At 38.0% G+C, this 12,309-nt stretch overlaps 1 protein-coding gene across 4 annotated transcripts in view; it reads right to left on the bottom strand.

The window, feature by feature from the left end:
* Positions 1-1,063: 1,063 nt before the first annotated feature.
* AMOT (angiomotin) overlaps positions 1,064-12,309 on the bottom strand; it is a 76,786-nt gene continuing 65,540 nt past the window's right edge. For 3 of the 4 annotated variants that reach the window (XM_007535902.3, XM_060182799.1, XM_060182798.1), the window contains 4 exons: positions 9,288-9,410; positions 7,325-7,557; positions 5,286-5,972; positions 1,064-4,751 (listed from right to left, as the gene is read on the bottom strand). In XM_007535902.3, coding sequence (XP_007535964.1) covers positions 4,654-4,751; positions 5,286-5,972; positions 7,325-7,557; positions 9,288-9,410 — 1,141 coding nt within the window. In that variant the 3' untranslated portion in view covers positions 1,064-4,653. The remainder of the gene's footprint in view (positions 4,752-5,285; positions 5,973-7,324; positions 7,558-9,287; positions 9,411-12,309) is intronic. The other variant, XM_060182800.1, reaches the window with a different exon arrangement.

Raw genomic sequence — 12,309 nt, 5'->3', positions numbered from 1 at the left:
GTAAACCAATATTAAATCACTAATAAAAATAAAGATATCTGGTATGGAAAAAACCCAATTTGTTTGTGGGTTTTATTTGCTTTTAATAACAATCTCCCTCAACATAAATGGATGAATTGGCATAAAAACAAGTGTATAAAAACAACATCACAGAAAAACTGTTAATGAAAATATGAAGAGTTGCTTTGGTTGACCATCACTTTTTTTTTTTTTTTTACCTCCAGGGTTATTGCTGGAGCTCAGTGCCTGCACCATGAATCCACTGCTCCTAGAGGCCATTTTCTCCCTTTTGTTGCCCTTATTGTTGTAGCCTTGTTGTGGTTATTATTGTTATTGTTGATGCCATTCACTGTTGGATAGGACAGAGTGAAATGGAGAGAGGAGAGGAAGACAGAGAGGGCGAGAGAAAGACAGACACCTGCAGACATGCTTCACCACCTGTGAAGCAAACCCCCTGCAGGAGGGAGCCAGGGGCTAGAACCAGGATCCTTATGCTGGTCCTTGCGCTTTGCGCCATGTGTGTTTAACCCGCTGCACTACTGCCCGATCCCGGCTAACCATTATTTTATACCCTGATCCAGGAGACACAAAGATATAAATATTTTTTCCGGATAGAACGTTAAAGACAGAGAGAAATGGAGGGAAAGAAGGAAGTAGGGAGGGTGGGAGGAGAAAGAAAAAGAAGAGGGTAAAGAAACAGAAACCACGTAACTACTCCACTGCTTATGAAGCTCTACCGTTGCATGGTGACCCTACGTGGTGGTCTAATTTCAAACTCGGATTCCTATAGGAAATAGGTAAAGTGTGCACTCCTCTGGATGAGCTATTTCCTAGGCCCAATACAAAGATTTTAATATATACTAAATTAATATATAAATGAATTAATTAGAGCTCAGATGCTCTGTCTTTATGATTTATAATCATATTCTATCCTTTAGCAAATGTAAATTCTGCTGCCTTTAAAAGGCATTTATTTTACTGCATACATAATTGAATGTCATCACTGATATAGCATGAATGAAGCTTCTATTGGATAAACACCAAAGCATTTTCCACACAGTACTGAATTTTAAAATATCTAACTTTATTATTAGTGAAAAGATAGGCACAACGTGTATTCAAACCTGCTTAACTTTATTGGAACTAGCTCAGCTGATTACAGTACAGGGTTTTGAACATTATGGAACCACATACATTTTAAACCAAGGCAATTTCATACATCTGCCAACGCCAACTATTCATTTTACATACACATGCCATTAATCACAGGGGAGTCCAGTAGATTTGATGATTCTATGTAACCCATTGTTGCTACTGGAAAAAATAAACAAACTCCAGTACTTGTCCTATTGATGATGGATGACACTTACAAGATGATAAATTTCCAAGAATCATGGTGAGTTGAAGCTGGTTGCATTTATCCTATATCTTATGCCTTCCTTTGAAAACATAACCAGTAATGATGCATACATTTTAAGTAACATAATCCATATGTGAATATGCAACTGAGATAACAGGAGACTGTATGGCTAAGAAACATGAGACTATAATTTATAAAAGTTGATGCATATGAATACAGTTTAAGCTGTCATGGCATAAGTGTTTAGGCTCTTCCTAAAAAGTAGTTTTCAATTTGTTCACTTTCCAACTGTATCCACCCAACAATGTAACAAGAAAAAGAGCATAACGGGTTGCTTGGTATGTTTCCTATGACAGATGATGGTAGACATTTCAGGCTCTTGCTATCCTATTATCCTGAAACTCAAGAGCAGCAATGAAAATTAATCCTTCATTAAAACAACAATCAAGAATTCTCAAGCTACATTTATTTCATAAAAATTGTTAATGTGAATTTAAATCAAGTAGAGTTCATTCTTATGAAGTTTTTCTGAACTGAAACGTAGGAGTAAAACATACTTATACGGTACCCAGAGAACACTGGGTAGTACAAGTTAAGACAACAAGATGGTCCTCTTGTTCTGAGGTGCCAATAAAATGCATAGATAGGTGGGAGTTCAGAAAGATCCCCAAATGTTACATCCACATAAATGTGAAAATGTGAATAACTTGAGATTTATCCCATAAGCCTGAATTCTTAAAATAACAGTTTTAAGACATTTTTGAAAAGGATGAATTTATATATTCTTTGTAAATGAATACACTGATACAAACTTCTACCATCTCTTAAATGAATGGTATGATTTTAGAACATTAACTAAGATGGGATTGAGAAAAAAAATACCTGTGGGGTAAAGGGACAGAGATGTTGAAAATTAGGAATTGTGCTTAGACAAGAATTCCCTTCTTTCTCCAAAATACATGGATAGTTGTCACACAGTGTGGAACGTATAACATTTGTCATCTTTCAAAATGTGATTAATATTATGGCTCCCAGTGCTAGCAAAAATTCCAGAAATGTGGCATAGCCATGTGAAAGGTTTGTTTTATTTTTATGTGTTTATTTGGATGAAAAGTAGTTTTCCTTATATTTGTTGGTGGTTACCTTTAATGCTTGATGCTTTTCCCCTTATAACTAAAAGGAGGTTTGAATGTGCTTTACCACATGTTTTGTTTGTTTGGGATTCACTTGATAAGGGAAGACTTCATAATTAAAAATGCCATGGCTGGCTAAAAGTCACACACTCCTTAAGAAGATATTAAAGACTGGCACAAGAATACTGTTAAGTATGCCATTTTCATATTCACACAGAAACCCTGTAAGATGATTCAAGACAGCCAACCCCATAGCAACAGAATAATTAAGTTGGTTTCTTAAGCGATGTTTCACATGACTCAGTTTTAAAATAGGATCAAAAAAGGGAAAACCTTTCAAAAGGCACTGCCAGAAAAACAAGATAAGAATTCAGATCCCTGAAATAACTATGAAAACCAAGGAGATTTTATAAACTACATATGCCCCAAATATGAATATGCCTTTTCTTGAAATTAGGGTTTTTTTGGGGGGGAGAATATATAAGGTTTCCCAAAACAAGCATGATAACTGATAGAATTGACAGCAGTATTGTTTACTCTTAAAAACATCAATCTCTCCAGGTCTCAGTTTCCTCATTACTAAAATGAGTGGACATTGAGATACAAATGACCTCAAAGGGTTATATTGCTAAAGTTCCTTCTTGTCACTATTCTTCATGGCATAATGTATCAGGCCTATTCTATTAATCTGCTTTCTAACTAACACATCCCCAGCCCCATAACCCCCCACCACCCTTATCCAGTACCTCCCAATATTCTCACCCTATTAATATACCGGGAAGCTGGTTTTGATGTCATTTACAGATTTGTCACCTTGTTGAAGGGCAGAGAGGTGGTATCTTTTATGGGGACTTGTAGCAATAGGTAGCCCTTCTGTTTCCCTGGAGGCTGCTCTCTAGCAAAGACTACAGATGTGTCCTCCTAGGTCTCTGATTACAGGTGTGTTACCTGCTATCCTTCAAAGTTATTCTAAGTTGGAGTCACTGGCATGAGAAGAGGTAGCTAAGGGTCCTACTGAAGTCCACCTCTCCCCGACTGCAACATTTGGAATTATGGTGCAATTCATTTAGAGATGATAGTCAAATATACCTTTTAAGATATATGCTAATAATTTGAGAAAACAAAATGAACTATTACAAACTAGTCACCAGACACTCAAAACACTCAGCACATCAACAACAACAACAAAAAAAAACCTTCCTCATTATGCAAATGATTTACACTCTGAGGCTGGTGACACAGCCAGTTTGTCTGTGCTAAAGAAGAAATGAACAATAAACAGACTGGTTTCAGCAAAGTAAGAGAGCTGTGTCTCTGGCTAGATACAAACCATAGAAGTCTGCATATAGCACTCATGCAACAATACATAAAAGCTTCTGATGGCCTAACTCCTAAAAGAGAGGAAGTTGTACATCACTCAGATAATTTACTCTCCTAGCATCTGAAAGCAATATATTAGTTATCCAAATGCATAAATTACTACCAAGTATACATACTAATGTATGTACTTCTAGGAGGAAACCAAAATTATTCAATTCCAAAGCACCACTGAAATGAATTTAAACACAATTCTCTGGCACAGGGTAGCTAGGAAATTCAGAGGAAAAATTACCCCCACTCCATTCCATAACCAAATACTCCCTAGCTTTTCTATAACTTACATAGTTCCAAATACTATTCCCTTTCATGAGCCCATGGCAAGAGCTCTGTCTGGATACTTCCCAGATAATAACCATGTAAAAACAGTACATGCTCAGATTCTTTCTGACTTCCCACCTCTGAACTACATGTTATTAACTATCTTCCAAACATACTGTACTCTTCAATAAAATGATTCAGAATATGGAAATGTTAAACAAATTTAAGCACATGGAAAACATTGGTGTATACCAATCCATAAGCAGTTCCAGTATTTGCATAAATCCCAACAATAATCTTTAGAGCAAATTCTTGTTAACCTGTCTTTAGAGATACTTTCTACAGGTAGCAGACAAGACTGGTGTTCACTGAATTATTTAAGTAATGTTTTGTTTCAATAAAAAGTCTCTTTAAAAAACAACCCCATCAAACTTTCTCCTCACCCTCAAAATAAGAACAGCAATAGAAAATAAATGATTAAAAGAATTCTTGCTGATAAACTGCAGCTTTTGAGTAGAACCTTCAGATGAGATATTCCACCATCTCTGCATCAGGCTCATGTCCCAGGATCTGAATAGGAACTTTTCTTTCCAGGGTACTGGAGTGAAAAACAGGGCCATCTAAATGGAAATAAAAGGTTCAAAAAACATTTAGGGACAAGATATAAACTCAAAATTTTAGAAACACCCACCTTGTTTAGAAACACCTAAACATTTATTTCTCTGGAGATAGTAATCTCTATTCCTATTTAATTCCTGATGTGAGAATTAACAGATTTTACTCCCATATTTTTTTCAATAAAATCCATTTGGAATATGAAAAAATGTCCAAATGAATGACTATACCTCAATTATAAGTACTAATAACAGCATATGTCTACCATTAAAGGGATAATTGAAAGTTATATAGTAAGGGGAGCCAGGTGGTGATGCACCTGGTTAAGCGCACACATTACAATGCACAAGGACCTAGGTTCAAGTCTCTGGTCCCCACCTGCAGGGGGAAAACTTCATGAGTGGTGAATCAGGGCTGCAGGTGTCTCTCTCTTCCTCTTTATCATCTCATTTTCTCTCAATTTCTCTGTTTTTATTCAATAATAAATAAAAACATTAAAAATAAAAGAAAGAAAGTTACCTGATAAGGAGAATTATTACCTGTCTTGTCTGGATTGCAGGTCAAACTTGGTAGAGACAGATGGCATGGTCCAGAACTGGCAGTTGGGTTTGCAGAAGTTTCAGCCTGAGCCAAAGACAAAGTAGAAGCTGGAACTGAAATAGCAGATGAAACCGAAGCTGGAGTTGTTGCCTGAGTCGAAACTGGAGCAGAAGCCTGAACCGCTGCTGGAGCTGGAACCGGAGTTGGAACTGAAGCTGGAACCATAGCTGGGAAAGCTGGAGCAACTTGGACAGCAGAGGCAGTGATAGCAGGAGCAGGAGCAACAGCAACAACAGCAGCTACAGCAGAAGCAGCAGCTGGGATCTGAGCAGAAGCAGCTGGAGAAACAGTAGCAGCAAGAGCAGCACTAGCAGCAGTTGCTGGAGATGGGGCAGCAGTGGCAGTGGCAGCAGCTGAAGCAGCAGTAGCAACTGGAGCAGCAGCTACCATGGTGGTGGTGTTTGTAGCAGTGTTGGCAATGATGGAGGCAGCAGTAACAACTGGAGCAGGGATAGAGATTGGAGTAGCAGGTGTGGTTTTATTTGGTTCCGTTCCCCGTTCTGTTTGGGTGCTGCAGTCTCGGCTGCCTGTCTTAGAGTGAGCTGAGAGCAAGGGAGTTGAGGGTGGCACTGGTGAAGGAGTGGAAGGGACTGACTCTGCACGGTAGTCTCCACCTAGGAGAATTCCTACAAGCAAAAGAGGAAAAAATGTTAGTAAACTATTATTCAGATACAGTCATCTAATCATCTCTCTTCTTCCCTTTAGGAAATTATGCTTGTGGGAGGTATTTCAGTGATTCAAAATTATTTTTGTTCAGGAATCCATTTTTTAGGAATCCATTTTTTAGGTATCCTATATAATTTAAAATTTTTATTCTCCACTTTGTAGCACATTATTTTAAACCTATAAATATCCTAAGCACCTGTTTTTTCATTTACTTTTCTAACAGTGATGTTAGTTGTTATCAGAATATTTTTACTATGTTCCACTTACAGCAAACACCATCCATTACCAGACACCAGGCAGCTAGAAAGGATCAGGGGAAGAAGCCTGATCACAGATAAGTGTGACAATAGCTATGTGATTTAAGTTTCTCATCATGATCATACCCTCCCTCAAAAAAAAAGGCTACTTTAATGAAAGAACACTTGAATGGGAGTCCAAGAAAGCATTAGAGAGAACAAAAACTAAAAAAAAAGAAATAGGTATGGTTTGTTTCCTCTAACTCTAAAATGTGTCTTGTATCTACAGTACGTGTGAGATTTTGACTAAGAGGAAGAAGGGGGGAAATACATTATCTTCTCATCTCAAAATATTCAGTGGTCAAGTAGGTGTCACAGTAGATAAAATATTGACTATCAGGCATGCTGTCCTGAGTTTATTTCCCAGCAAAACATGTACCAGAGTAATGTCTAATTTTTCTCTTTGTCCTCCTATCTTTCTCAGAAATAAATAAATAAAATAAAATCTTTCAAAATAAGAATATTCAGGTTATAGAACCTGCTAACTATTTCTATTTAGGTTAAGTATATATCAGTCCTTCCATCATATGAGAGCAAAGAAAAAAGAAATATCTGCAATTTGACATTTTGAATGACATGACAGTGGTCTCATGAAACAAAGGCCAAATAAAAAACGTCTGTATAGTCAACGCCCATGTTCAGCGGGGAAGCAATTACAGAAACCAGAACTTCCACCTTCTGCATCCCACAGTGACCTTGGGTCCATGCTCCCAGAGGGTTAAAGAATAGGAAGGCTATTGGGGGAGGGGATGGGATATGGAGTTCTGGTGGTGGGAAATGTGTGGAGTTGTACCCCTCTTATCCTATGGTTTAGTCAATGTTTCCTTTTTAAATAAAAAATTAAAATAAAAAAAATGTCTGTATAAGAAAGTGGACTTATCTATCTTCCCATCCAAAGGGATCTCAGAATATTTATCTCAAGTGTTAAAGACACACTTTCCCCCCACTGTATGGGTGACTAAATCAGGATTCTCCTTAAATTTATTACTATAATCTTCCATATTAACTATCATTACCCAGGCTCCCCTTCCAGCTCTTGTCATCTCGTCTCTCTTCCATGATGGGGGTGCCAGTCAGGGTGGAAGAGTGGGAAAGCAAGCCTGCTCCAGCATTGGAAATGGACATGAGAGACTTTGCTGGCCGCATAGATGACAGCTGTTCTGTCTTACTGGGCTCCTTCCGGGAACGCTGTTGGAGTACTTTGATCATGGCATCCTTCTCAATAATCTGGGCATGGAGGGTCTTAATCCTAAAAACCAAACACAAAGAAACCTTGTTATGACCTCCATGCCCTCATCTCACTGCTTACATGAGCTTGTATTTCCATTATCCTTTCAACTAAGTTATATTATGTTTTTCTCCCCTAAGTTGTATAACAAGGAATGGGCTACATATTCTTTTTCCCCCTTTTTGTTGCCCTTGCTTTTATTATTATTATTATTATTGTGGTGGTGGTCATTATTACTGTTGTTGTTACTGATGTCATCGTTGTTAGATAGGATGGAGAGAAATGGAGAGAGGAGAGGAAGACAGAGAGGGGGAGAGAAAGACAGACACCTGCAGATCTGCTTCACTGCCTGTGAAGCAACTCCCCTACAGGTGGGGAACCCAGGGGCTCATACTGGGATCCTTATGCCTGTCCTTGCCCTTCGCACCACGTGCGCTTAACCTGCTGTGATACCGCCCGACTCCCGGGTTACATATTCTATAAAAGTCTTTCTCATTACTAATGATATTGCTGCTTAAATTTAGGAGACAAAACTAAAGTATAAGTGAAAAGAATGGTTGTATATAAGAATGTAAACTAATATAGTAAGTGCTGAAGTAAACAAACTGAGCCAACGGAAATCATGCATTCTGAGCAAAGTTGAGAATTTCTATGAATGAACTACGACTTAAATGTTCACAAGTTTACAAGAGAATTCAGATTCCCTACTTCCCAGTTTGAGTAGATATGATTTACTGAATATTCTGCTATGTCACAAAATTGAGGAGCAGTGATATAAAGAATGCCCAGATTCCCTGGACAGACAACCCCATCAATGTGTCCTGGAGCTCCGCTTCCCTAAAGCCCTTCCCCACTAGGGAGAGAGACAGGCTGGGAGTATGGATCGACCAGTCAGCACCCATGTTTAGTGGGGAAGCAATTACAGAAGATGGACCTTCCACCTTCTGCATCCCACAATGACCTTGGCTCCATATTCCCAGAGGGTTAAATAACAGGAAAGCTATGAGGTGAGGGGATGTGATACAGAGTTCTGGCGGTGGGAATTGTGTGAAGTTGTAACTCTCTTATTCTATGGTTTAGTCAATGTTTCCTTTTTTCTTTTTTTTTATATTTATTTTTTTTCCTTTTGCTGCACTTGTTGTTTTTCATTGTTGTAGTTATTGTTGTTGTTGATGTCGTCGTTAGGACAGAGAGAAATGGAGAGCGAAGGGGAAGAAGGGGGGGAGAAAGAGAGACACTTGCAGACCTGCTTCACTGCCTGTGAAGCGACCCCCTTACAGGTGGGGAGCCGGGGGGCTCAAACTGGGATCCTTACGGCAGTCCTTGTGCTTTGCGCCAAGTGCACTTAACCTGCTGCGCTACTGCCGGCTCCCCAATGTTTCCTTTTTATAAATAAAAAATTAAAAACAAAATAAAATAAAATGAATGTCAAAAAATAAAATAATAATAAAATAAAATAAAAAGAATGCCCAGAATGAAAATACCAATAATTTGTTTCTGCCAGAGGACAGACAGAAATAAATAACCAAAGCTAATAGGAAAGGCAGTGCTATCTAGAATTCTACAATGATGGAGGCAGAAGTCATTCATTGCATTTTAAGTTCTAAGTTAATGTCACAGAGGTAAAGGGGTAGAGCAAGTGACATTATCATATTTCCCAGTTCTGCATTAAAATCGTTACTAATTTCTGATAAATTATATATATATATATCAACTGCTCAAACCCACTAGACTTTGGGTCAACATTTTACCTGCCCTCCATATCAAGGCAACGTTTATTTGCCATCAAGATTTCTTCCTCCTCCTTCTGGATGCGAGCTTCTAGAGTTGTGTCATAGCTGGTGTTAGGAGAGTGACTGATGATTGTTGTGTCCCTGAGAAGGAAAATGGCAGTATTGATGAGAAGAAGGCAGGAAAGTTAATAAACTGTGTCTTTTTTAAGTCAAAGATATTGTGGGAAAGCTGTATCTAAAATCAGTCACTAAGGATGGGTGGTTTCTGGATAATGTCTTTATAAAAGAATGCAAGAAAGGAAGGTTCAACATTCATTTCTAGAAGAAGCTATTGGCATAGACACAGTTGCAAAAGCTAGTGAATGATTCTATGAAGTATACATGTTTGCTTTAAGAACTAAACAGACATACAGTGTGACAAAGATTTGCTTTAAGTCTTTAGATTATTGCTACGCAATTGGAAGCTATTTACATTTCCACTTTATGTTATTATACATAAGATACTTCCACTTGATTTTCATGACAGTCATGAAAACACTAGACTTTGAAGGAAGTTGGAGAAAGTACTAAATGGTTACAACTACAAATGAATAGTAGTATGTACAACTGTACATAGTAGTATGTACAAATTCTAGATTTGCCTTTTGGTGAGATCAAGTACAAAACCTGAGTTGAGTCTTTGAGTGTCACTTGGTTCCTACTAACCAATACCTGAAGTATTATAGCAATAAATCAACGAGTCTATACCAAATAATCGTTCTCTTACCAGAACCCCAAGGCATGAGGGACCATTATGTTCTATATTAAAGTATTTCAGGTCATTAACTCAAAAGATCAATAAATAAGTAGAGTGGGAGGAGGAAAGGGGATGAAAAAGAAAAAGAAAAGAAGAGAAGACATGATTCACTCCATGGGCATAATTGATGTCTAGACAACAAAAGTCAAAAAAATAAAGGAACCCCACATTGTCCTGAAAATTGAGTTCATATATCTTTAATTTAGTTCATTTATGTTCATTTAAAACTATTGGTAGAAAAAAGAAGAGAATAAAGAGAAGAGGATATTAATTGAATAACTCATAGAGGGATGAGAATATTGGCATAATTATGTTAGTCTTAAAGGAAATCAGACAATAGTGCTGGAAAACAATGAACTGGCACTGCTTCATTATATTTCCTATGCGGACAAGATTTATAAGAACTTCAGACATATTTTTCTTCTGACAGCTTGCTATGCTTTTAGTTTAGAGACTGTGACCAGTGCAGAAGGGGGTGAAAGTGGTAGGAGAATGAAGATGCAGAAAGTTAGCAGTAAAAAGCAGAAAATGTTGGTGAACTCCTAAAAAAACTACTGTTCCCTAAAATGCTTGTAGTTTACATGCAAGACTGGAACAATTTACTTGACTTGAATAAAGCACTGACTAGAGAGATTACGGGGAAAGAATTAAAATAGCTCTTATCATTTGTTAACATCTGCAACATTTTAGCCTCTCAAAATTCTGTATTTTCTCTAGTGAAGTTAATTTGTTTGTAGTTCAACTGGGAATGGTTCCCGTGTTCCAAAATGCCCCAAAGAAAGTGGCATTGTGTTGAGTTGATAGCAATATTCTGATTATAGACCAAAATGGAGTTATGTTCCAGTTTTCCTAAAATCCCTGCCTTAAAAACTCTATGAATCCCAAGCTTGGAATAGTGGAGAGGAAGTGTTAGGGAGGTACTCACTGCAAACTCTAGTGTAGTCCTGCTTTCAGGTATATATTTTGCAGTAGTTTATGGATAACGTGTGCACATAAGCTCTCTCTCACAGAAACTGGTGTATATCTAGGTTATGGGACTTTGTTAGAAAGTGAACTACCTGAGATGAAATAGACCCTACCTTATGCTTTTGTTCACTAATCCTTTCTTAAATAAAAAATTTAAAAAAAAAAAAAAAAACTCTATGAATTCAGGAAGCCAGCTAAGTGTCCTAAGCCTCAGTCTCCTCATATGTAAAATGTATAAAAAGTAATTGTCCTGGGGGTTGGGCAGTAGCACAGCAGGTTAAGCGTACGTGGTGCCAAGTGCAAGGACTGGCTTAAGGATCCTGGTTAGAGACCCCGGCTCCCCATCTGCAGGGGAGTTGCTTCACAGGTGGTGAAGCAGGTCTGCAGGTGTCTCTCTTTCTCTCCCCCTCTCTGTCTTCCCCTAATCTCTCCATTTTTCTCTGTCCTATCCAACGACAACATCAATAAAAACAACAGTAATAACTACAACAATAAAACAAGGGCAACAAAAGGGAATAAATACATAAATAAATATAAAAAAGTAATTGTCCCTACACTTCATGGATAGGATTGGAGGATAAAGTAAAAGCATACAGTGTTAGAAAAAATTTAAAAAAAAACACTCAATAATGTTACTATTAAGAAAAAAAGTATAGATAGAAGGAAATAACAAATATAACAAACAAGAGAGTACATTAAAAATTCTAGCTTGGGAGTCAGGCAGTAGCACAGTGGGTTAAGCACACGTGGTGCAAAGTGCAAGGACCAGGGTAAGGATTCTAGCTCTTAGTATAATCTTGGAGGCAATTCTTGCAGCATGGCATTCCAAAATAGTGGCTAAGACTTCTGAGCCAAGCCTCTCTAAAAAATTCATGGTGTCTATGAACACTGGGGAAATGAGTGTACAATTTGTCGCTGGGGGAGCCAGTACTGGCTTCTTGCCACTTTCACTGCATAAAAGACCATTTTGGGGACTCTGAGGCCTGCCAGCTAATTGATATGGACACAGTGAGCTTGCCAGGAATGAAGCCTGAAAATGTGGGGCACTTAGTGAATGCCTACAGAAGTGCTGGGATGGCCATCAGCTTCAGTCTTCCTTCTAGAATACTGAGACTCTAAGCCAATAGTTTTGGCAAAAGCAAGAAAGCAGAGTCTGAAGGAATAACTTTACCTGATAATTTGCAGTACTCTGAGATTACCCTTAAACACACTGGTAGAGAGATTTTTGAGCCTAAAAATACTTCTTGTAAAACTCAAGCTGTGTATCTCTGGATTCGA

Source organism: Erinaceus europaeus, chromosome X, assembly GCF_950295315.1.
Source record: "Erinaceus europaeus chromosome X, mEriEur2.1, whole genome shotgun sequence".
NCBI classification, from domain to species: domain Eukaryota; kingdom Metazoa; phylum Chordata; class Mammalia; order Eulipotyphla; family Erinaceidae; genus Erinaceus; species Erinaceus europaeus.
Note: the sequence above shows the minus strand (reverse complement) of the source record. Positions and strands in the feature narration are given on the sequence as shown.